The 22,038-nt window shown below is 39.9% G+C and overlaps 1 protein-coding gene across 1 annotated transcript in view; it reads right to left on the minus strand.

Moving 5' to 3' along the window:
- Nucleotides 1–15,760, minus strand: part of LOC116478769 (zinc finger protein 728) — a 28,802-nt gene extending 13,042 nt beyond the window's left edge. Inside the window, exons 1-2 of the mRNA XM_032170270.2 lie at nt 15,613–15,760; nt 692–818 (exon numbers count right to left, since the gene is read on the minus strand). Coding sequence (XP_032026161.1) covers nt 692–818; nt 15,613–15,615 — 130 coding nt within the window. The 5' untranslated portion in view covers nt 15,616–15,760. The remainder of the gene's footprint in view (nt 1–691; nt 819–15,612) is intronic.
- Between the last annotated feature and the right edge of the window lie 6,278 nt (nt 15,761–22,038).

The following is a 22,038-nucleotide window of genomic DNA, read 5'->3' on the forward strand; positions in this document are numbered from 1 at the left end:
AACAATATTTTATGCCAGTAAAATTTTGAAATTACCATAAATCTAAAGTGAAGGACAGAGATCAGCTCAAGAATGTGGTAAGTTCAGGTCAAGATGAAACATCTTGAAATTTTTTTCCCTATGGAAAAATTCCTATGAGTTTCTTGAAAACAGAAACCTGAAAGCATAAATTACCAAAAAGAAATTATACAAAAGAGAAATGATATTGGGAGCCGAAAGGCTGAGGGTTGTGACCAACTCAGCATTCCATTGGAGGCTATATGATCAAACAGCAAACCGTTTATCATGAATGCAGAATGTGGGCAAACTCACTTCTGCTCCTGCCGCCAGAAGGTACACTAAGGACAGTCATTCCCTGGTGCCATGCTCCTTGAGGTTATCTACTGCAACATCTGGGGAGTATGGTTTAAAGAATACAGTCGTGCAGGCCTGTACTAAGTCAAGCAGCTGACCACAACCTCCCCCTTCTCCCTATCTCCTTTACTCAATAAATATGAAGGGCTATAGAAGCTCAGGGCCCTTGTTCACTAGAAGCAACAAGCCCCCTGGTGCCATCTTCCAAATATACTCTTTTGTCTTTGTCTTTATTCCTGCACTCATCCTCCTTTGTCCAGGCCAATAAAGTCCACAGCAAAATGAAACCTATAGTGTACACTAGGAATTGCGTATTAAAGATTAAAGTTATTCTCACCCAGGAAGACCAGGTTTCTGTAGTTCTCTAACATCACATTCCTATATAAATTCTGCTGTGCAGTGTCCAGGCATTGCCACTCCTCCAGAGAGAATTCTATGGCCACATCCCGAAATGTCAATGATCCCTGGAAAACACACACAAACACACATATTTACCAAGTGGTCATGGGCAGAATCTTTAATTTGACTCAAGATAAAATGGAGAGAGTAAAGAGAGCTGGTTCTGACTTATAAGAGTGACTGAAATAATTCAATAAAATAGTTTTCAATACAACAATATTCTCTAATGTATTCTTCAACTCTGATAAAAGAAAGTGGTATAAGATCCATAGCATCAGTGTATATAATTTTTCTAGATAATAAGGTATAAACTTGAGGGCATAAACACTAACGTACAATTTTGAGTGCTATATTTACATCATACAGAATTAATTGTGTGCCAGGCATGGTGGCTCACACCTGTAATCCCAGCACTTTGGGAGGCTGAGGTGGGCAGATCACCTGAGGTCGGGAGTTTTAGACCAGCCTGACCAACATGGAGAAACCACATCTCTACCAAAAATACAAAATTAGCTGGGCGTGGTGGTGCGTGCTTGTAATTCTAGCTACTTGGGAGGCTGAGGAAGGAGAATCACTTGAACCCAGGAGGCAGAGGTTGCAGTGAGCCGAGATCATGCCATTGCCCTCCAGCCTGGGCAACAAGAGTGAAACTCCATCTCAAAAAAAAAAAAAAAAAAAAATTGTATTTTTCAGATGGAAAAGACATAGTTTTGTATATTATTCAGATGGAATAGACATGTTGAGTTAGAAGGTATCACTCAAATTTTAATGTGTACAATAAGCTGGAGATCCTGCTAATGCAGATTTTTTTTTTTTTTTTTTCAGAAGATCAGGGATAAAGTCTGAGTTGCTGAATTTTTAACAAGCTCATCAGTATGCCAATGGTTTTGGCCCAAAAAGACTATTTTGTCAAATATCCAGTAATTGAATGAGCCTGTGTTTTTTCTCAGTTTTTCTGGTTTGTAAACAAAGATGAGAGCCTTCATTTCCCAAAAACAGACAAATGCAAAGGAAACCCAAGAAAGAAGGGCAGCTGCCAGATTAAATGTGTTGGTTTGTTCACATCAGCTGCATAAAGATACTTAACAATGAAGAGAAAAATAATTAATTCTATAGAGAAAAAATGTGTCAGAGAGCTTATCAACCAAGTGATTTATTAACATCAACTACACTAGAACAAATTTTTATAATGTCCTGATGCACCCAGAAGGACACAGCATTACCGCTGAGATACTGCCCCCCGAAAGGTAAATCACAGTCTGAATTTAACCATAAGGAAACATTAGTTTTATGGAAAGTTCAAGATACAGATATCTCCCATGTTCTGTAATTTTTAATAGTGATTCTAAATAGTCTTTCTTTAGCACTGTAGAGAGCAGTTATCTCCTATCAATTTTTTTTTTAATTTTCTGGGTAATAAATACCATACTGCTTCAATGACTGATTTCTTAATCCTGTACTGCATAGACGTAATAAAGAACACAGACGAAACCTCAACATTACATGTTCTCTGCCTTCACTAAGAAACCCAGGTTTTCCCCAATAGGAATTTTGAGTATCTACACCTTCCCATGTTCAACAGCCACAAAGGGACGTTTTTAATACTGCAAATTATAAATTCATAGTGAGATTTCTGCATGGCATATAAGAAGCCATAATGTAGAGAAGGCTCTGGTATATAGAAAAAAATATATTTTTCAGAGACTTTGACTATTATAAGAATTTTTTAAAGTAGTTAAGACAAACTCATTAGGGAGGAAAAACACAAGTAGAGAAGTACAGGTTTGCAAGTACTAAACATATGTTTCCTGGAAGAAGCAGAGTGGACACAGATCTTGATCTGAGACATATTTAGCTGAAAAAAAAAAAAAACTGGCCATTTTTTTCTCTTTCTCCTCCTTCTCTAGGACTCTTTCTCAGATAAAATTCTCTGGACAAATTACACCTGCATCTTGAAAATACGCCTTTAAAAGAATCAGCACCACAGGTCTACCTGCTGTCACCTCATCCACAGGCAGAAGGACCAAGACAGAAAAACTCCACCCATTTCTGTCCTTTATAGCAGAAGAGATGAAGAAACAATGAGTAGCTCCACAGAGATAAACATATGCTTTTCTTTACCTTGTCCTCAGGAGCCATCCCCTGACACAGGCACCAGCAATTTCTGCTACAGTAATGGAAATATGGGGCACGCTGTCCTGCCCCTACCAAATCCAAACAGAACAGGTTCTTGGACCACCCTTTAATGCAAAGACGGAACTTAACTCTCATGAATGTATTCTGAATTCCTCATACTTGATTCTGGCCTCACCTTACAGTCACATGAGCCACTTAATTAAAACAACATGGATGCTTCCACCAAGAACAATAAACAGAATCCATGGAAAGGGCACAAGTAAAAAGAGTTCTTCAAAATGGCCAGGTGATAATAGTTAGAGGCCTGGGCTGATAACCCCTTAACTAAGACTAAGCATTTCCTCTCAAGCTCTAACGAGCTTATAAATCACTTGGTAATTTTCTCCCCACTCTACGAAATGTAACTCTGCAGGTATGGAAAGGGTCCATAAATGGGCCTTTTAAACAAGTGCCCTGTCAATAATGATGTTGCTCCCCCGGGCTTATTATTACCATTAGTTAGAGAAATGAGGCACAACACAGAGTCCCTTACACCCAGCACTCTTGTCTCAACACAAATACTTCTGGTACAAATGAAGACAATCATTCTTCATCCTAAAGTATTATATTATTTGCTGACTCTAAAGTTTACAGAGAAAACAGAAAGCAGCAATTTCTAAGTCTGCAGTTGGAAAACAACATGTGCACATGTACTAATGCAATGTTTATTAAGCAGGTACTATATGCTCAATAGGATGTTACAGAGTGCTGTGATAGCACATTATGTGATTTAATCCTAATAACATCCTGTGAGTTGATACTAAGTGTTCAGTAATTCCAACGCTTTAAAGGACCCAGCATTTTTATTTCTATTTCTGTTGATCTGTCACTGATTTTTTCAAAAAATGCATAGAATAAAAGGTAAATATAGACAGATGAAAGGGATACAGATGGAAAGAGTTTAATGCAATTTAGATAAATTTTTATTGTGTTTATATTTCCTTTCTTGTGACTTGTGAATCAACCACTAGATCTGCAGGAACAGAAAACAAGTTGCTAAATAATGTCTCTGCAAGCACTGGTTTTAATTAAAAATTTGAAAAGTAAGATCCTATAATACACACTTTATATTTCCCATTTATCTGCTTTTGGGTTTCAGAAAATGTTGAGCACCAGCTCTAAAAAGGCAACAGGATTCATGACTCAAAACTCTGATTTCCTCTAATCAGTTCTGTGAGGCAAGACTCCGGGGTAGAGTCAGACATAAATAAGGCCTCCAAAAAGGGTGAATATGAACAGGGCTGGGGCAGAGCGTACAGCCAATGTACAATTCTGTTCTCTATGCCACTGGGGGGTATTGTCAGTTCTTTTTTTTAAAGCTTACTTAAGTAAACTTAAATCTGAGTTTATATAATTTTAATCTTTTTGCCACTGCCCTGTGAATTTTATATGCTAATAAGCAATTTAAAAAATCCCTTAAGGTTCTCTAGAATAATTTTTTAGAAAAAAAATAAGTATTCTTAGCAGGGTGAAATAAATACAAATAACAATGATGACTCTTCTAAGTTCAGTTGTAGACATCAGAAGCCACAACATAAGGAAAGTGGCCCAAATAAAGCCCAAGTTTTTGCACACATCTATTTATTGTACCCACCATATGATGTATAATTCAACCATATTTCCAGTTGCTAGTCTAGACTAAAACTGCCAGGATAGTAGGAACCATGACTGCTTCACCTATTTTTCTTTTCTTTCTCCTTTTTCTTGAGACTGAGTCTCACTTTGTTGCCCAGGCTGGAGTGCAATGGTGTGATCTCGGCTCACTGCAGCCTCTGCTTCCCAGGTTCAAGCGATTCTCCTGCCTCAGCCTCCCAAGTAACCAGGACTATAGGCATGAGCCACCACACCCGACTAATTTTGGTATTTTTAGTAGAGACAGGATTTCACCATGTTGGCCAGGCTGGTCTCGAACTCCTGACCTCAGGTGATCCACCCACCTTGGCTTCCCAAAGTGCTGGGATTACAGGTATGAGCCACTGCACCCAGCCTGCTTCGTCTATTTTTTTTATGACTATATGAAATGGAAGCAATTAGTTTCTCTGTTTGAGCCCAATTAGTTTATCTGTTTGAGCCTCCAGATCTACTAATTTTTTACCCAAGTACCAGGGAACTGGAAAAACTCTCATCTGGGTACCAATCAAAGATACTTCTTATATAAGGGGAGAAACAAACACAAGATGACTCATTTCTCTCACACTGGGACAGAAGCAGAATTTATCACTCTTATCAGCCTGATACAATTCTGTTCTGGACATTCTCAAATGTCTCAAAGATGCAAAGGTGATTGTGAGACCCTGGGCTGATGGTCCACTGGGCTGATGGTCCACTGATAAGCCAGGCAGAGAAGACGCAGGATGATTCTAAATAAAAAATGGAACTGCCTTGGTTGAACTCCAGAACCTGGGTCATCCATCCTGATTTGCTAGCTGTCCTGATTGGTGGGTAAGTAGAAGGACAAGAATACTCTACTCCAGGATCACATTTTACAGGTAGGTATAGTTGTGGTCATGGCTCTGGATACTTTGTGGCCTTAAGATGCTTGTTTACACTTACAGATTCTGCCATCAGATTCTATTTACTCCTGGAGCCTCTCACATACCTGTGGCAGGTTAATGAAAAAGATGTGAAAAGGTCAAAAAGCCACACTCTCAAAAGAGGAATTTAAAATGTCTATGTTGATATCTCACAATGCAGAAAATGCCTCCTGTTGGTTTTCTGTAAATTCCAATCCAAAGTCTGGCCCTGCCTTGTAAATCCCAGGCAGAGGCCAGCCAGATCTTATCTGCAGATTCTAGGTGAAATCAACCTCACTCTGCATTTTTGGGTGTTACAGCAAGTAGAGTGAAATCAAAGGACAGATTCCCTCATAGAAGCTGCTCTAGAACATTCTAAGTAATATTTTACCTTAAAAAGCTGACACGACATGAACATAAGCAGACAGTTTATTTGGGTCAAGCTTAAGGATTTTAACTTGAGACAAAATATTCAAGTTGCCTGGAATCTACACTTTGATTAGCAGCACTTACAAGTGGATTTGCAAAGGCAAAAAAAAAAAAAAAAAAAAAGAACAATGAGTGAGCTGATACAAAATTGGTTGCGAGAAATTCTTATTTATGTAAAGAAATAACTTTAATAATTGATTGGATATACATTGTTAAGGTTAAGGATATGGAATACAGTGGCCAGTGTGGAATTATTAGTTTAATTTATAGCTACTTGTGGCAATAGTGAACAGTTTCAAGAGATACACAGCTGAATAAAAGGGAGAAAAACATGATTGTGCTCTTATTTGAGTTTGATAACTAGAAGGACTTGCATTCTTCAGACAAAAACTTTTTTTTTCTTCTCAATTCTCAACATCTAGATTTAGAATTTGGAGCTGCAAATTCAGGTCCTGAATGGGTAAAGTAGCAGCAAGTGTTACCTGAACATTTGTGGGCATTTTAGCATAAGGAGGGAGGGAGAAGTGGATTCTCATGTCTACAGGTCTGCTCAATGCACATATTTTACTCCGATTGGGCCCCATGGTCACTGAGTCAGTTTCAGGTCTGAGGACACAAGAGTCACTGAAAGAGTTTGGTTAATGTCTGACCAATGAAGTTTGTAGAAATCTGGTCTAGCCTCTCTAAAAGTGACTCTAGAGATGACAGATACCAAGTAGGCAGAGACACAATTCCACCTGCATATTTAGGGGACAGCATGCACTTCGCGGCACAATTGTGAACTGACTGGAAGCCGAAAAGACCCATCTAGAGTAAAGCTTAGTTGGCACCTTATGTGTTTACATTATGTCTGGTAATTCTAGAGAGGGTTTGGAAAATGTAATTAAAAGGAAAATTTTCTTCAGCCCCAGAGGAACTGCACAGTAACAGAACAGAAAGAAAACTGTTTTATTACACAATTACATGTGAATGGGACATGCATTACACTCAATTTGCTCAAGAGATTGCAAAGACAGAAAGACAGTCACCATAATTCGTCTACAAGTAGAATTTACAGCACCATGTCATACATAGTTCATCCTAAATTCACCTGGTAGTTGGGAAGGCCATCCATGTATGCTAATTGGTTATAATCAATGACAAAATAAACTTTTCACATCTTCATGAGTGCAGGTAGTTTTGCAACTTGAACTCCAGTGCCTGCTGAAGGTAGGCTTTGACTCTTCCACAAAAATTGTTGATTCAGGTGCTATCTTTTTGGCTATTTACATTTTAAAGCAATAGCTCTCTACTCCCTGAGCACTGGGCTTGAGCACTCCTGTTTCCCTCTCCTGGTGGCTAGTGTACTATCTTGACCCCTACCATCTGCCACTGAGGCACAGCCCACAGCACAGGGCTCACAGCTGGAAACTCACATCTTAGGTGAACCCCAATTGCCACAGCAGCACTCCAGTGGCACATCAGACAGTGAAGCCTGAGCAGCAGAAGGAGAGCCTGCAGGCCTCCTGGGTAGAAATACACCTTCACAATAATAGAAAAGGGAGCAGTGTTTCATCCTTAGTTTTTATTTATAATGGTGGCATGAAAAAAATACGGCTGAGTTTTAGCATGAGTCCACATAGAGATAGCTCTGAGAGTTCTCACTGTGACAGCCCATGTCTTTCAGACACCATGGGACTAATAGGGTTTCTGAAACAGACACACAATGCATTTGAGAGAAAAATAGCTCTCATTCTGAGGAAGATTATATTGAGAGAAAAAAGTTAAAAGTGTCTTAATAAAAAACTGAGATTGGATATAAGTGGTCAAGTCAGCCAGAAAATATCTCCCTAAGAAGAATTTCTCTCCCAACACCCAAAGTGCATAGCTACTCTCAGCAAGAGAAACATGAGCATTATTGAATAAAGGGGGCATAGTCTTAGCAGAATTTTTTTTTTGAGATGGAGTTTCATTCTTGTTGCCCAGGCTGGAGTGCAATGGCGTGATCTTGGCTCACTGCAACCTCTGCCTCCCGGGTCAAGTGATTCTCCTGTCTGAGCCTCACAAATAACCTGGGACTATAGGCATGCGCCACCACACCTGGCTAATTTTGTATTTTTGGTAGAGACAAGGTTTCACTATGTTGTCCAGGCTGGTCTCAGACTCTGGACCTCAGGTGATCCACCCACCTTGGCCTCCCAAAGTCCTGGGATTAGAGGCATGAGCCACCTTGCCCAGCTCTCAGCAGAATTTTAAAAGATTTATCTTCCATCTCTGCTGCTCTCTTATTTCCTAACCATTGAATGTGAGATCTATATTGGAATATATCTGACAACTTCCAGCAGCACTTTTTTATAAAAAATTGAAATCTGTGTTAATATAGTAGAATATATTAGAGCTTGCAACATAGCTAACTGGAGAGCTATTAATGGTTTTTGGGTAGCCATATCATCTGTCTTTATTTGTCCTGTAATAGCAGCATACCAATTTGGTAAAATATAAGACACTAAAATTATGCTTACCTATAATTATGCCCACTGGATTAATTAATAAGCATGTCAGACTAATATCTACTGCAACGATTTAATGGTAAATTTTTTTGGATATCAGATATAAATATATAAGTATGAATAATTTTATGTACTAGTTATAAGGTATGTAATATTTTAAAAAATTATCTGAACTATAATTCGGTTGAAACACTGTATTTCAAAAGTATGAATAACAATATTAAAATAACTAAGGAATTCAATCAAAGTAAATATTGTGGCCTTATATTCACACTATTGTAGAAAATACTCTTTAATTTATATGAATGCAGGTTGTCTACAAACACACATAACTATACTAACTGTACTGGAGTAACCCAAATACAACAGACTCCACTGTTCAGTTTATACACTGAACTCTTCTGGCTTTTGCACTGTAAGTATGTCAGCCCGCAAATAATCACCTTGGATAATCAGATTTCTGCCAAAGAACTTACTCAGTATCTTTTAGTCTATATTATTCTGTACTGCTAAATTTATTCTGATCTTTGTGCTCAACTTTTTTATGCTCTTGAAATGAAGTTTACTCTGAACAAATCTATGTCTAGTTTAAAGACTAAAGATAAAAAAATCTTTTGCCAAGACAAAAAGAAAGCAATGAATCTCAGGTACCAGATAAAGACAATTCTGAGTCAAAAAGAATGACAAAAGGTTTGTTTCATTGTTAATATGATTTACACATATTTCAAAAAGCAGAAGAAATATATACACATAATCTAAACCTTTTTAAAAAAATTAACAAGTTATCCTCCCTTATTTTCACATATGAGAATAAAGCCTCTTATTGTTAATTTATATTTTCTCTTACAATAGCCAGGTCTCTGGACAAGTTCTTGAACTCTTGGACCTCTGAATTTTGCACACTGTGTGCACTTGAAAGGATGTTTATGGGGGGAAAAGCAGAAGAGAGAAAGATGTTATTAAAAATCCCCATGGGTTCACATGAATAAAGCAAGTTCTTAGAGACCTATGAAGAGACTTAGAATCTGACACAGTAATAATCAGAGATTACATCTGACAAGCACTAATGGACAGATCATTGAAGAAAATTAACAACAATATTAGGACCTGAACTCAACATTTGACCAAATAGTCCTAATAGACATCTACAGAACTCGTCATCTAAAAATACCATAATATATACATTCTTCTCATCACCACGTGGCACATACTCTAAAATTGACCACACAATCAGAAATAAAACAATTCTCAGCAAATTCAAAAATCCCAAAATGATACAAACCACACACACAGACTACAGCTTAAGAAAAATATAATTCAATACCAATAAAAACACTGGAAACCATACAATTAAATAAAAATTAAATGGCCTACACTTGAATAACTTTTTGGTAAATAATGGAATTAAAGCAGAAACCAAGAAGTGTTTTGAAACAAATAAGAACAAAAATACAAAATACCAGAATCCCTGCAATACAACTAAGGCAGTGTTAAAAGAAAAATTCATAGCATTAAATCCTCACATCAAAAAGTTAGATCTCAGTTTAACAACCTGATACCATAAATAAAAGACTGAGAGCAGCAAAAGCAAATCAGCCCCTAAGCTAGCAAAAGACAAGAAATAACCAAAATCAGATCTGAACTGAAGGAGATTTAGACATGAAAAACTACAAAATATCAAGAAATCCAGGCATTAAATCTATTTAAAAAAGTAAATAAACTACTAGCTAGATTAATGAAGATACAAATAAACACAATTAGAAATGAGAAAAAGAGACATTACCACTGACCTCACAAAAATATACTGAAGTCTGCTACGCACATAAAAAAAATATCTAGAAGAAATGAAAAAAGTCTTCAAAAGGAGACAAATGTGGCTAACAAGCATATAAAAAAATGCTCATCACTGATCATTAGAGATATGCAGAAGAAAAACCACAAGAAATCATCTCAAACCAGTGAGAATGGCAATTATTATAATTCAACCATTGTGAAAAGCAGTGTGGTGATTCCTCACTGAACTAAAAACAAAATTACCATTTGACCCAGTAACCTCACAATTCGGTATATACCTAAAAATATATAAATTATTCTATCATAAAGACACATGCACAATCACATCCATTGCAGCACTATTCACAACAGCAAAGACACGGAATCAACCTAAATGCCTATCAATGGTACTGGATAAAGAAAATATGGTATGGTTGGGCATGATGGCTCACGCCTGTAATCCAGCACTTTGGGGGCCGAGCCAGCTGGATTGCCTGAGCTCAGGAGTTTGAGGCCGGCATGGACAACATAGCAAAATCTCATCTACAAAAAAAAAAAAAACAAAACAAAAACAGAAAGAAAAATTAGCTAGGCATGATGGCACAAGCCTTTAGTCTTAGCTACTTGGGAAGCTTAGGTAGAAGAGGATTGCTTCAGCATGACAGGTTGAGAGTCAGCACAGACTGATTCAGGGCCCAGTCCCACAACATTGTCCTCATTGCAGATGCCAGTCACAAACTTCATGGGCTCATCTATGCTTCTGACCTACTGTTTAAAAATTGGGGACTCCCATAACCTTTTTGAAATTCAATAATCTGATAGAGCTACTCACAGAACTCAGCAGAACACTGTAGTTATATTTACAGGTTTCAAATAAAATATACAACCCCCAAAAAGTCAAATGGAAGAAAAGTATAGAACCAAGAAAAGAGGTGGGAAAAGATGAAGCATATAGATAATAAATAGCCGTGATTAATAAAATTCTCTACCCTCTGTGTTCTCCAGGAACACTTTATGAAAAGAGACACCCTTCCCATTACGACTTAGATGGTGCTCTCTTTTCTTACCTACTACACAGCCAGGAAAACACTCTGCATGTTTTCTTCTTTTTCTCATTAAAAAAGCAGCTGAATTTGTCTTCAGTGGTCAGCAAAAAATACTTCTTAATCAAAGTTCACTTATTTTCTTCCCACAGGCTCCCGAACTCTGAGCTATGCTCAGTCTGAGCCACCACACAACCTCATTTTATGTCCCTCCTAAGAACACACTGACTTCAGGGTAAAACATTCTCTGATCTAAATTCTGATTATTTCACCCTTCATTTAAACATTCCCCTCACCTTTTTTCTAATCTTATTTGCTTTTCCCTAGGAAAAAAAGCCCTTTTCTGCCTAATCTTTGCAATCCTTAAAGATCTTATAGTGGTACTTCCTCCTGTTGCAATACTCCTTTGGAATTCATTTTTTTTTTAAATACATCTAACTGGTTTATTTTAAAACCTCTCAAAACTGCCTCAAAAAAGCAACAATTTTATCTTCAGTAAGACACTCTCAAACCCCTTCTATCTTAACCTTAACTGCATCTGCCTGTGGGGCCCTAGCTTTCCAGGGCTCTGTAGCTTCTCTCACTATAGAGGCTTCTTCCATGGCTGGGGTAAGCAGGCTGGGACATCTGCAGGAAAGGCTTTCCAGAAGGAACTAACTGGGCCTTTAATAACCTCCTTTTGCCGGCTCAAAATTAACCTTAGCCTGCAGTCATTGGGCTCAAGCTTTAATTACCATGTCAGAGTCATTCACTTAGTTTTTGAAAATAAGTATTTGAAAAATCCAGCAAAGGCCGGGCGTGGTGGCTCATGCCTGTAATCCCAGCACTTTGGGAGGCCGAGGCGGGCAGATCAGGAGGTCAGGAGATCGAGACCATCCTGGCTAACATGGTGAAACCCCGTCTCTACTAAAAATACAAAAAATTAGCCGGGCGAGGTGGCGGGCGCCTGTAGTCCCAGCTACGCAGGAGGTTGAGGCAGGAGAATGGCATGAACCCCAGGGGGCGGAGCCTGCAGTGAGCCGAGATCACGCCACTGCACTCCAGCCTGGGCGACAGCGAGACTCTATCTCAAAAAAAAAAAAAAAAAAATCCAGCAAAATGATTCAAAAACATATAAGAAAATGTTAAGGTGCTTACATTTTGTACCTCAGTAAGAGAAGAAAATGTATTTATTTCTTTTGGACAATAAAGTATTATTTTATTTTTTGTATTAAAAATCATGTGGTAAACAGTTATATGGGAACACTTCTAGGAGATACCAAGTTTCATCACATAAAATTTAGCATTAAACTCAGAAATCAAAATAACAGGATATAGAACAAAGATATTTACTTTAGCAAGTTTACCCTGCAAAAAAAGAAACTGATGTTTTCATGAATTTATGTAACTCACCAATTATCTACCACATTTTCTTGTGGAAATACATTAATTCTCTACAGCCAAAATGGAAGAAAAATTTTTCTTATTTTTTTCCTCGGTAGCTAACATTCTAAAAGCTAGATGGAATTCTGTTTGAAATCATTCAGCCATAAAAAACACACCTGAAGGCTGGGCATGGTGGCTTACGCCTGTAATCCCAGCACTTTTGGGGGGCACCAAGGCAGGTGGATCATGAGGTCAGGAGATTGTGACCATCCTGGCTAATACGGCGAAACCCCGTCTCTACTAAAAATACAAAAAAATTAGCTGGGTGTGGTGGCGGGCGCCTGTAGTCCCAGCTACCCGGGAGACTGAAGCAGGAGAATGGCGTAAACCCTGGAGACAGGGCTTGCAGTGAGCCGAGATCCCACTACTGCACTCCAGCCTGGGTGACAGAGCAAGACTCTGTCTCAAAAAAAAAAATACAACCACCTGAGAAAACTCCTAAATTCACTCTGAGAAAGAAAAAGGTGAATTGAGACTTTTCAACAAATAAAATATATAGATATTATTTTCTGAAACTCACCTTTTTATGCTCTTTGTAAATATTTTCTTACCTTTCAAGCCCTACTAATAAAATGCAATTTACAGTTAAAAAACTGGGGTCAGCCGGGCACAGTGGCTCACACCTGCAATCCCAGCACTTTGGGAGGCCAAGGTGGGCAGATTACTTGAGGTCAGAATTTTGAGCTCAAACAGCCTGGCCAACATGGCAAACCCCCATCTCTACTAAAAATACAAAAAGTAGCCAGGTGTGGCGGGCACCTGTAGTCCCAGCTACTTGGGAGGCTAACGCATGAGAATCACTTGAACTCGTGATGCAGAGGTTGCAGTGAGCTGAGATTGCACCACTGCACTACAGCCTGGGTGACAGAGGAAAACACTGTCAAAAAAAAAAAAAAAACAACCTGAGGTCAAAATACGTGAACAAATCATTTAATCATTGTAAGTACAGATATGTCTGACTCATGTGTCAAGTCAGGCCATCCAATTACTTGAGAGATTCTCCCACCCCATCCTGTTCACTTAAGTGCTCAATAATCATTCTCTCAGGAGACTCTGAACTATGCCCCAGTGAATACCCCAGGTATATTTTACTTTGCAAGTTCTTGCACCATCTCACTGGGGTCAGTTGTTTGTCTTTGGAGTGCTATTTTATTTCACAAACTTTATACCATTTTTCTTTCACTATTTTTCTGTCCCCTAAGAGAATGCAGGGGCAAAAATTATTTTGGTTTCCCCTTCAATACCAGCATCTGATTGTCTGAACAGCAATGTGTCTCCAAGAAATGGAAGCTGGGTTGGGTAAAGACAATATTAATATCTCAAGGGGTTAGCTTTCCAAAAAAAACAGCACATCAGAAGATGCATCTCAGCCACAGGGCATTCACCCGCTCTCTTGAGAGGCTACACTCCATACCTCAGGTTGTCTTATGGGAGATGAGAGGCTACACTTCATACCTCAGGTTGTCTTATGGGAGAAAATGACCCAGGAGCTGATATTCACTAGACACTCTCGCAGACATAGCCATGGCGGGTATCTTGGTTTTTCCCCAGACAGTACCGAATCTCAGGTCCAAGAAAAAACTGAAGGGTGGCTGAGGACACACCTCCCTATAAAGTTTCCAAAGGGAAACCTTGACCCAAAAACATTCTGATATCTGTGTCTAGGGAAAACAGAAGAAAAAATATTTATAAACAGAAAACAAATCTTTTTAAATGTGCCATCAAATGCTTTGTCAAAAAATGATTAAAATAGGTATCAAAATGTACACTAAACTATTTGTTGATAATATGAATAAGGGAGGGGAAACTGGCATTTGGGAATGTCAGAAGGAAGTGAAAATTAAATATTTTAACTGCAAGCCAGAATCAGGCTGGAGAAATAGGGGATGGGGGATAGACTTGAGGCCCTACTTGGGACACATGTGGAAAAATGCAAGGAAACAGCAGTTCCCTGTGGGGTGTTAAAATAATTAAGTGGCTGGCAGTTAGACTGAGGAGGCTCTAGTTCCTAATTTCCACTTTAAAAAAATCTAATTCGGCCAGGCACGATGGCTTATACCTGTAATCCCAGCACTTTGGGAGGCCGAGGCGGGTGGATCACTTGAAATCAGGAGTTCGAGACCAGCCTGACCAACATGGTGAAACCCCGTCTCTATTAAAAATACAAAGTTAATGGGGCATGGTGGCGCATGCCTGTAATCCCAGCTACCTGGCAGGCTAAGGCAGGAGAATCGCTTCAGTGAGTCCAGACGGCGCCATTGCACTCCAGCCAGGGCGACAGAGTGAGACTTTGCCTCAAAAAAACAAACTAATTCAAATGCATTTTTTGTAAATTACTATATTGGGGAAAAAAATTCAGGCTTAACAAACTATAAACTGCCAATTAACCTCTGATTACATAACCAAGAAATTTCCATCTTGATAGTACAAATTAAGAAACTACGTAACTGTACCTAACCAATTATTGAATTTGGTTTTCTTCTTTAGGCACCTTATAAAACTCTTCCGTCAAACCCCTTCAATAGACCATAAACTACAACCCATAGCTGGGTGCTCTACAATTTTGGAATCACTCTTTCGTTAAATTATTTAATATTTGTGCGGTGACTTCCGTTAATTTTTAATGGAAGAAAACAGGAGATGGGAACCTCACGGATCAAAGCTCTTTCCATTCTTGAACCCACACGCCGAGTCAGGATTCTCCACTGACGACCCTGCCATCGTCCCTGTACATCTGGGAGAGACTCCGCGCTGCGAGTGCACAGCTGCTCCAAGAGGGCTCCAGACCAGGGCACAATCACAGCGCAGGGAAGAGACAGGACGCCCGGGGGCCGGGTGTCAGCGCAGCCGCCATCTTATGGCTGAAGCGGACTGAGGTCGAGCTAGGCAAGGAGAACTCGGGGCACAGATTGTGGAGCTGACTGCGAGGAGGCCTGAGTCCCGCCACAGCCACTTCCCACCGGTTCCAACCAGCCCCGGCCACTCTCGGGATGTCGGACCCGGCACACTCACCATTTCTAGGCTTCCGGGGGTCCTGGCGACTTAGTTGTGAATCTCCCAATGCCTGCAGGTCACAGGGCCACAGAAGCTGGGCCTCTAGGAGCAGAGGACACACAGCAGTACGGACTACATCTTGACCTCCGGCTGCAGCGAGAGCCAAAGGTCCTACCACATCCCGGAAGCCGACCTGTCTGCTCCAGCTGCATGCCTGATTGGACGGTCCCAGCCCAGCGTCCCTGATTGGATAATGTTTAATGCCCCGCCCCTTAGGGCCCTGAGTGACAGAAGATGTGATCAGATGCTGAGCTGAACGAAGAAAGAATGCCAGCACAGTCTGCCACCTTTTCAGGTAGGGCTTCCTCCCTGAGCTGAGCGCGGCCCGCCCTAGAGCATGGGAAAACTCTTTTTCTTCTTTACTCTCTCTCTTTTTAAATGTATTCGAAATGTGAACAAATATAGTTTACTGTCATGTTAATAATACATAAAATGTTTCTTCAAGAGTAAATCAATTTTTACTTTAGTAATAGTGTATTATCAATACTAAAGGCCGGGCGAAATGGCTTACGCCTTTAATCGCATCAGTTTGGGAGGCCGAGGCGGGCGGATCACCTGAGGTCAGAAGTTCAAGACCAGCCTGGTCGATAGGGTGAAACCCCTTATCTACTAAAAATACAAAAGTTAATCGGGCGTGGTGGTGGGCACCTGTAATCCCAGCTACTCAGGAGGCTGAAGCAGGAGAATCATTTGAACCCAGAAGGTGGAGGTTGCAGTGAGCCGAGATCAGGCCATTGCACTCCAGCCTGGGCAACAAGAGTGAAACACCATCTCAAAAAACAAAACAACAACGAAAAAACTAATTTTAGTAAAACCTTATAAATAAATCCATCAAATTTGTCATTTTTGAACACTCTTGATTTTCATATACATTTTATAATCTCCTTTTTTTGTTTGTTTGTTTTTTTGAGGGAGAGTCTCCCTCTGCCGCCCAGGCTGGAGTGCAGTGGCGCAATCTCGGCTCACTGAAAGCTCCACCTCCCCGGTGCAAGTAATTCTCCTCCCTCAGCCTCCTCAGAAGCTGGGATTACAGGCGCCCGCCACCACTCCCAGCTAATTTTTGTTTTTTTAGTAGAGAGAGGGTTTCACCATGTTGAGGCCAGGCTGGCCTCAAACTCCTGACCTCAGGCAATCCGCCCACCTCGGCCTCCCAAAGTGCTGGGATTACAGGCGTGAGCCACGGTGCCCGGCCTTATAATCTCTTACAATTTTTTAACTCTTTTGATTTTATTTTATTAGACTTTTTTTTTTTTTAACTTGAAACAACGTTTATTTTATTTCATTTTATTTTTTTTGAGACAAAGTCTTGCTCTGCCAGTCAGGGTAGAGTGCAATGGCATGATCTCAGCTCACTGCAACCTCCGCCTCCTGGGTTCAAGCGATTCTCCTGCCTCAGCCTCCCGAGTAGCTAGGATTACAGGCGCCTGCCACCACACCCAGCTAATTTAGCATGGTGACCTGAACCTGTAGTAGCAGCTATTCAGAGGCTGAAGTAGGAGGATTGCCTGAGCCCAGGAGGTTGTGGCTGCAGTGAGCCCTGATCAAGCCACTGTACTCCATTCTGGGTGACAGAATGAAACCCTTTCTAAAAAAAAAAAAAGCCAAAGCCTGTAAACTTAAACTTATGGGGGCTTGGGGGTTTTATTTTTGTCTTAAATTATTATATTTCAATAGTTTTGGGGTACAGGTAGTATTTGGTTACATGGATAAGTTCTTTTGCGGTGATTTCTGAGATTTAGGTGCACCAATCTCCCAAGCAGTGTGCGCTGTACCCAACGTGTAGTCTTTCATCCCTCACCCCCCTCTCACCCTTCCCACTGAGTGCCCAGAGTCTATTATATAATTCTTTTTAATTTTTAATTTTTTTTTTTTTGAGATGGAGTTTCGCTCACCTCAGCCTCCCAAAGTGCTGGGATTACAGGCGTGAGCCACCGCGCCTGGCCCTATTATATAATTTTTATGCCTTTGCATCTTCATAGCTTAGCTCCCACTTATAAGTGAGGACATACAATATTTGGGGTTTTATCCCTTTTTTCTTTTCTTTTTCTTTTTCTTTTTTTTTTTTTTGAGACGGAGTTTGCTGTGATTACAGGCATGAGCCACTGTGCCTGGCCTGTTTTTTTATGTTTTAATTATGGTCTTTTCTGTTTGTTGGTTTGTTTGTTTTTGAGATGGAGTCTCGCACTGTCGCCCAGACTGGAGTGCAGTGGTACGATCTTGGCTCACTGCAACCTCCGCCTCTTGGGTTCAAGCGATTCTCCAGCCTCAGGCTCCCGAGTAACAGGGATTACAGACACATGCCATCGCGCCCTGCTAATTTTTGTATTTTTAGTAGAGGCGGGATTTTACCGTGTTGGCCAGGCTGGTCTGGAACTCCTAACCTCAGGTGATCCACCAGTCTCGGTCTCCCAAAGTGCTGGGATTACAGGCATGAGCCACCATGACCAGCCAATTATGGTCATTCTTGCAAGAGTAAGGTGGTATCACATTGTGGTTTTGAGTTGCATTCCCCTGATCATTAATCATTACTAATGTTCAGCATTTTTTTTCTATGTTTGTTGGCTATTTGTATATCTTCTTTTGAGAATTGTTTAAGTCCCATCTGTCTTTGTTTTTGTTGCATTTGCTTTGGGGTTCTTGGTCGTGCACTCTTTGCCCAAGTCAATGTCTAGAAGAGTTTTTCCAATGCTTTAGAATTCGAGTAGTTTCAGGTCTTAGATTAAAGTATTTGATCCCTCTTGAGTTGATTTTTTTATAAGGTGACAGATGAAGATCCATTTTTTTTTTTTGAGACGGAGTCTCGCTCTGTTCCCAGGCTGAGGTGCAGTGGCATGATCTCTGCCTCCCGGGTTCAAGCAATTCTCTGCCTCAGCCTCCCGAGTAGCTAGGATTAACAGGCATCTGCCACCACACCTAGCTAAATTTTTTTTGTATTTTTAGTAGAGATGGGGTTTCACCATCTTGGCCAGGCTGGTCTTGAACTCCTGACCTCGTGATCCACCCACCTCGACCTCCATAAGTGCTGGGATAACAGGTATGAGCCACTGTGCCCAGCCAAAGACCCAGTTTTATTCTTCAATATGTGGCTTCCCAATTATGCCAGCACCATTTATTGAATAGGGTGTTCTTTCCCCACCTTATATCTTTGTTTACTTTGTCAAAGATCAGTTGGCTGTATTTGGGTTTATTTCTGGTTTTGCTATTGTGTTTCATTGGTCTACATGTCTATTTTTATACCCATACAATGCTGTTTTGGTAACTATAGCCTTGTAGTATAGTTTGAAGTCATATAATGTGATGACTTCAGATTTTTGTGTGTGTGGTTTTGGTTTTGTTGGTTTTTTTTTTTTTCTTAGTCTTACCTTGACTATGGAGGATCTCTTTTTATTTTATATAAATTTTAGGATTTTTTTTAGTTCTGTGAAGAATGATAATGTTATTTTGATGGAAATTACATTGAATTTGTAGATTGCTTTTGGTAGGTTGATCATTGTCACAATAGGATTGCTACCCATCCATAAGCATGAAATATGTTTCCATTTGTTTTTGTTGTCTATGATTTCTTTTAGCAACGTTTTGTAGTTTTTCTCTTTTTCTTTTTTTTTTTTTTTTGAGACAGTTTCACTCTCTTTGCCCAGGCTGGAGTGAAATGGCATGATCTTGGCTCACTGCAACCTCTGCCTCCTTGGTTCAAGTGATTCTCCTGCCTCAGCCTCCCAAGTAGCTGGGATTACAGGCACCTGCCTCCATGCCCAGCTTTTTTTGTATTTTTATTAGAGATGGGGTTTCACCATGTTGGCCAGGGTGATCTCGATCTCTTGACCTCATGATCTACCCACCTCGACCTCCCAAAGTGCTGGGATTACAGGCGTGAGCCACCGCACCTGGCTGTAGTTTTTCTTGTAGAGATCTTTCACCACCTTGGTTAGACATATTCCTAGTTTTTTTTTTTTTTTTTTGCAGCTACTTTAAAATGAGTTGAGTTCTTAATTTAATTCTTAGTTTGGTCACTGTTAGTGTACACCAATGCCACTAACTTGCGCACATTGATTTTTTATCCTGAAATTTTACTGAATTTATGTATCAGATCAAAAAGCTTTTTTTCCTTTTTTCTTTTTGAGACAAGGTCTTACTCTGTTGCCCAAGCTGGAGTGCAGTAGCATGATCTCGGCTCACTGCAACCTCTGCCTCCTGGGTTCAAGTGATTCTCCTTTCTCAGCCTCCCTAGTAGCTGGGATTACAGCCTCTTGCCACTATGCCCGGCTAATTTTTGTATTCTTAGTAGAGATGGGGTTTTACCGTGTTTTTTAGGCTGGTCTTGAACTCCTGACCTCAGGTGATCCACCTGCCTCTACCTCCCCTAGTGCTGGGATTACAGGGTTGAGCCACTGCACCTGGCCCTAAAAGCTTCTTAGATGAGTATTTAGGGTTTCCCAGCTGTACAATTATATCATTGGTAAACAGTGACAATTTGACTTCCTCTTTACCAATTTAGATGCTGTTTATTTTTTGCTTTACTCTGATTGCTTTGGCTAAGACTTCCATTACTATGTTGAATAGAAGTGGTGAGAGTGGACATTATTGTCTTGTTCCAGTTCTCAGAAAAAATCCTTTCAACTTTTTGCCATTCAGTGTAATGTTGTCTGTTTATCATAGATAGCTTTTTTTTCTTTTTTTTTTTTTTTTTCAGATGGAGTCTCGCTCTGTCGCCCAGGCTGGACTGCAATGGCATGATCTCCGCTCACTGCAATTTCCGCCTCCTGGACACAAGCGATTCTCCCACCTCAGCCTCCCCAGTAGCTGGGACAACGGGCACCCGCCGTCATGCCTGGCTAATTTTTGTATTTTTGTACAGACCAGGTTTCACCATGTTGGCCAGGCTGATCTCAAACTCCTGACCTCAGGTGATCTGCCCACCTCGGCCTCCCAAAGTGCTGGGATTACAGCCATGAGCCACTGCGCCCAGCCTGTCATAGATGGTTTTTATGACCTTACAATATGTTCCCTCTATCCCGATTTTGCTGAGGATTTTAATCACAAAGGGACGCTGGATTTTGCCAAATGATTTTTCTGTGTATTTTGAGATAATCATATAATTTTTGGTTTTAATTCTGTTTATTTGGTGTATAACATGTATTGACTTACCTATGTTAAATCATCTCTGCATCCCTGGCATAAAATGTTCTCAATTATAGTGTACTATCTTATTAATATGCTGCTATGTTGGGTTAGCTAGTATTTTATCGAAGATTTTTGCATTCATCAGGAACATTGGTGTGTAGTTTTCTTTTATTATGTCTTTTCCTGATCTTGGTATTAGAGTGATACTGGCTTCATAGAATGATTTAGGAAGGATTCCCTTTTTCTCTATCTTTTGGAATAGTTTCAGTAGGACTGGTCCCAATTCTTTGAATGTCGGCTAGAACTGAGCTATGAATCCATCTTGTCCTGGACTTTTTTTGTTGGCAGTTGTTTTTTTTTTTTTTTCTCTTGAGTCTTGCTCTGTCACCCAGGCTGGAGTGTAATGGTGCAATCTTGACTCACTGCAACCTCTACCTCCTGGGTTTAAATGATTCTCCTGCCTCAGCCTCCCAAGTAGCTGCGATTACAGGTCCAAACCACCATGCCTGGCTAATTTTTGTATTTTAAGTAGAGATGGGTTTTGCCATGTTGATCAGGCTGATCTCAAACCCCTGACTTCAAGTGATCCACCCACCTCATACTACCAAAGTGCTAGGATTACAGGCATGAGCCACTGCACCCAGCTGGCAACTTTTTATTACTAGTTTAATCTTGCTACTTGTTATTGGTCTGTTCAGAGTTTTTATTTCTTCCTGGTTTAATTTAGGAGGGTTGTATATTTTCAGGAATTTATCGAACTCCTCTAGGTTTTCTAGTTTGAGCATGTAAAGGTATTCATAGTAGCTTTGAATGATCTTTTATTTCTAATTGAGCATGTTTGGACCTTCATTCTGCTTTTCTGGGTTAATCTCACTAATAGTCTATCAATTTGGTTTATCTTTTCAAATTACTAGCTTATTGTTTTATCTTTTATATTTTTAAAATTTCAATTTTCTTTAGTTCTGCTCTGATCTTTGTTATTATTATTAAAATGGATTTGGTTTGTTCTTGTTTCTCTTGTTCCTTGAGGTGTAATCTTACATTGTTTATTGTGGTTTTTTGAACTTTTTGATGTATGTATTTAATACTATGAACTTTCCTCTTAGCACCACTTTTGCTGTATCCCAGCAGTTTTAATATGTTGTGTCACTATTATTCAGTTTAAAGAATTATTTAATTTCCATCTTGATTTCACTGTGGACCTAACAATCATTCAGGAGCAGTTTGTTTAATTTTCATGTATTTATATGGTTTTGAGTGTTC

This window comes from Hylobates moloch, unplaced genomic scaffold (genome assembly GCF_009828535.3).
Source record: "Hylobates moloch isolate HMO894 unplaced genomic scaffold, HMol_V3 SCAFFOLD_12, whole genome shotgun sequence".
In the NCBI taxonomy this organism is placed as follows: Eukaryota; Metazoa; Chordata; class Mammalia; order Primates; family Hylobatidae; genus Hylobates; species Hylobates moloch.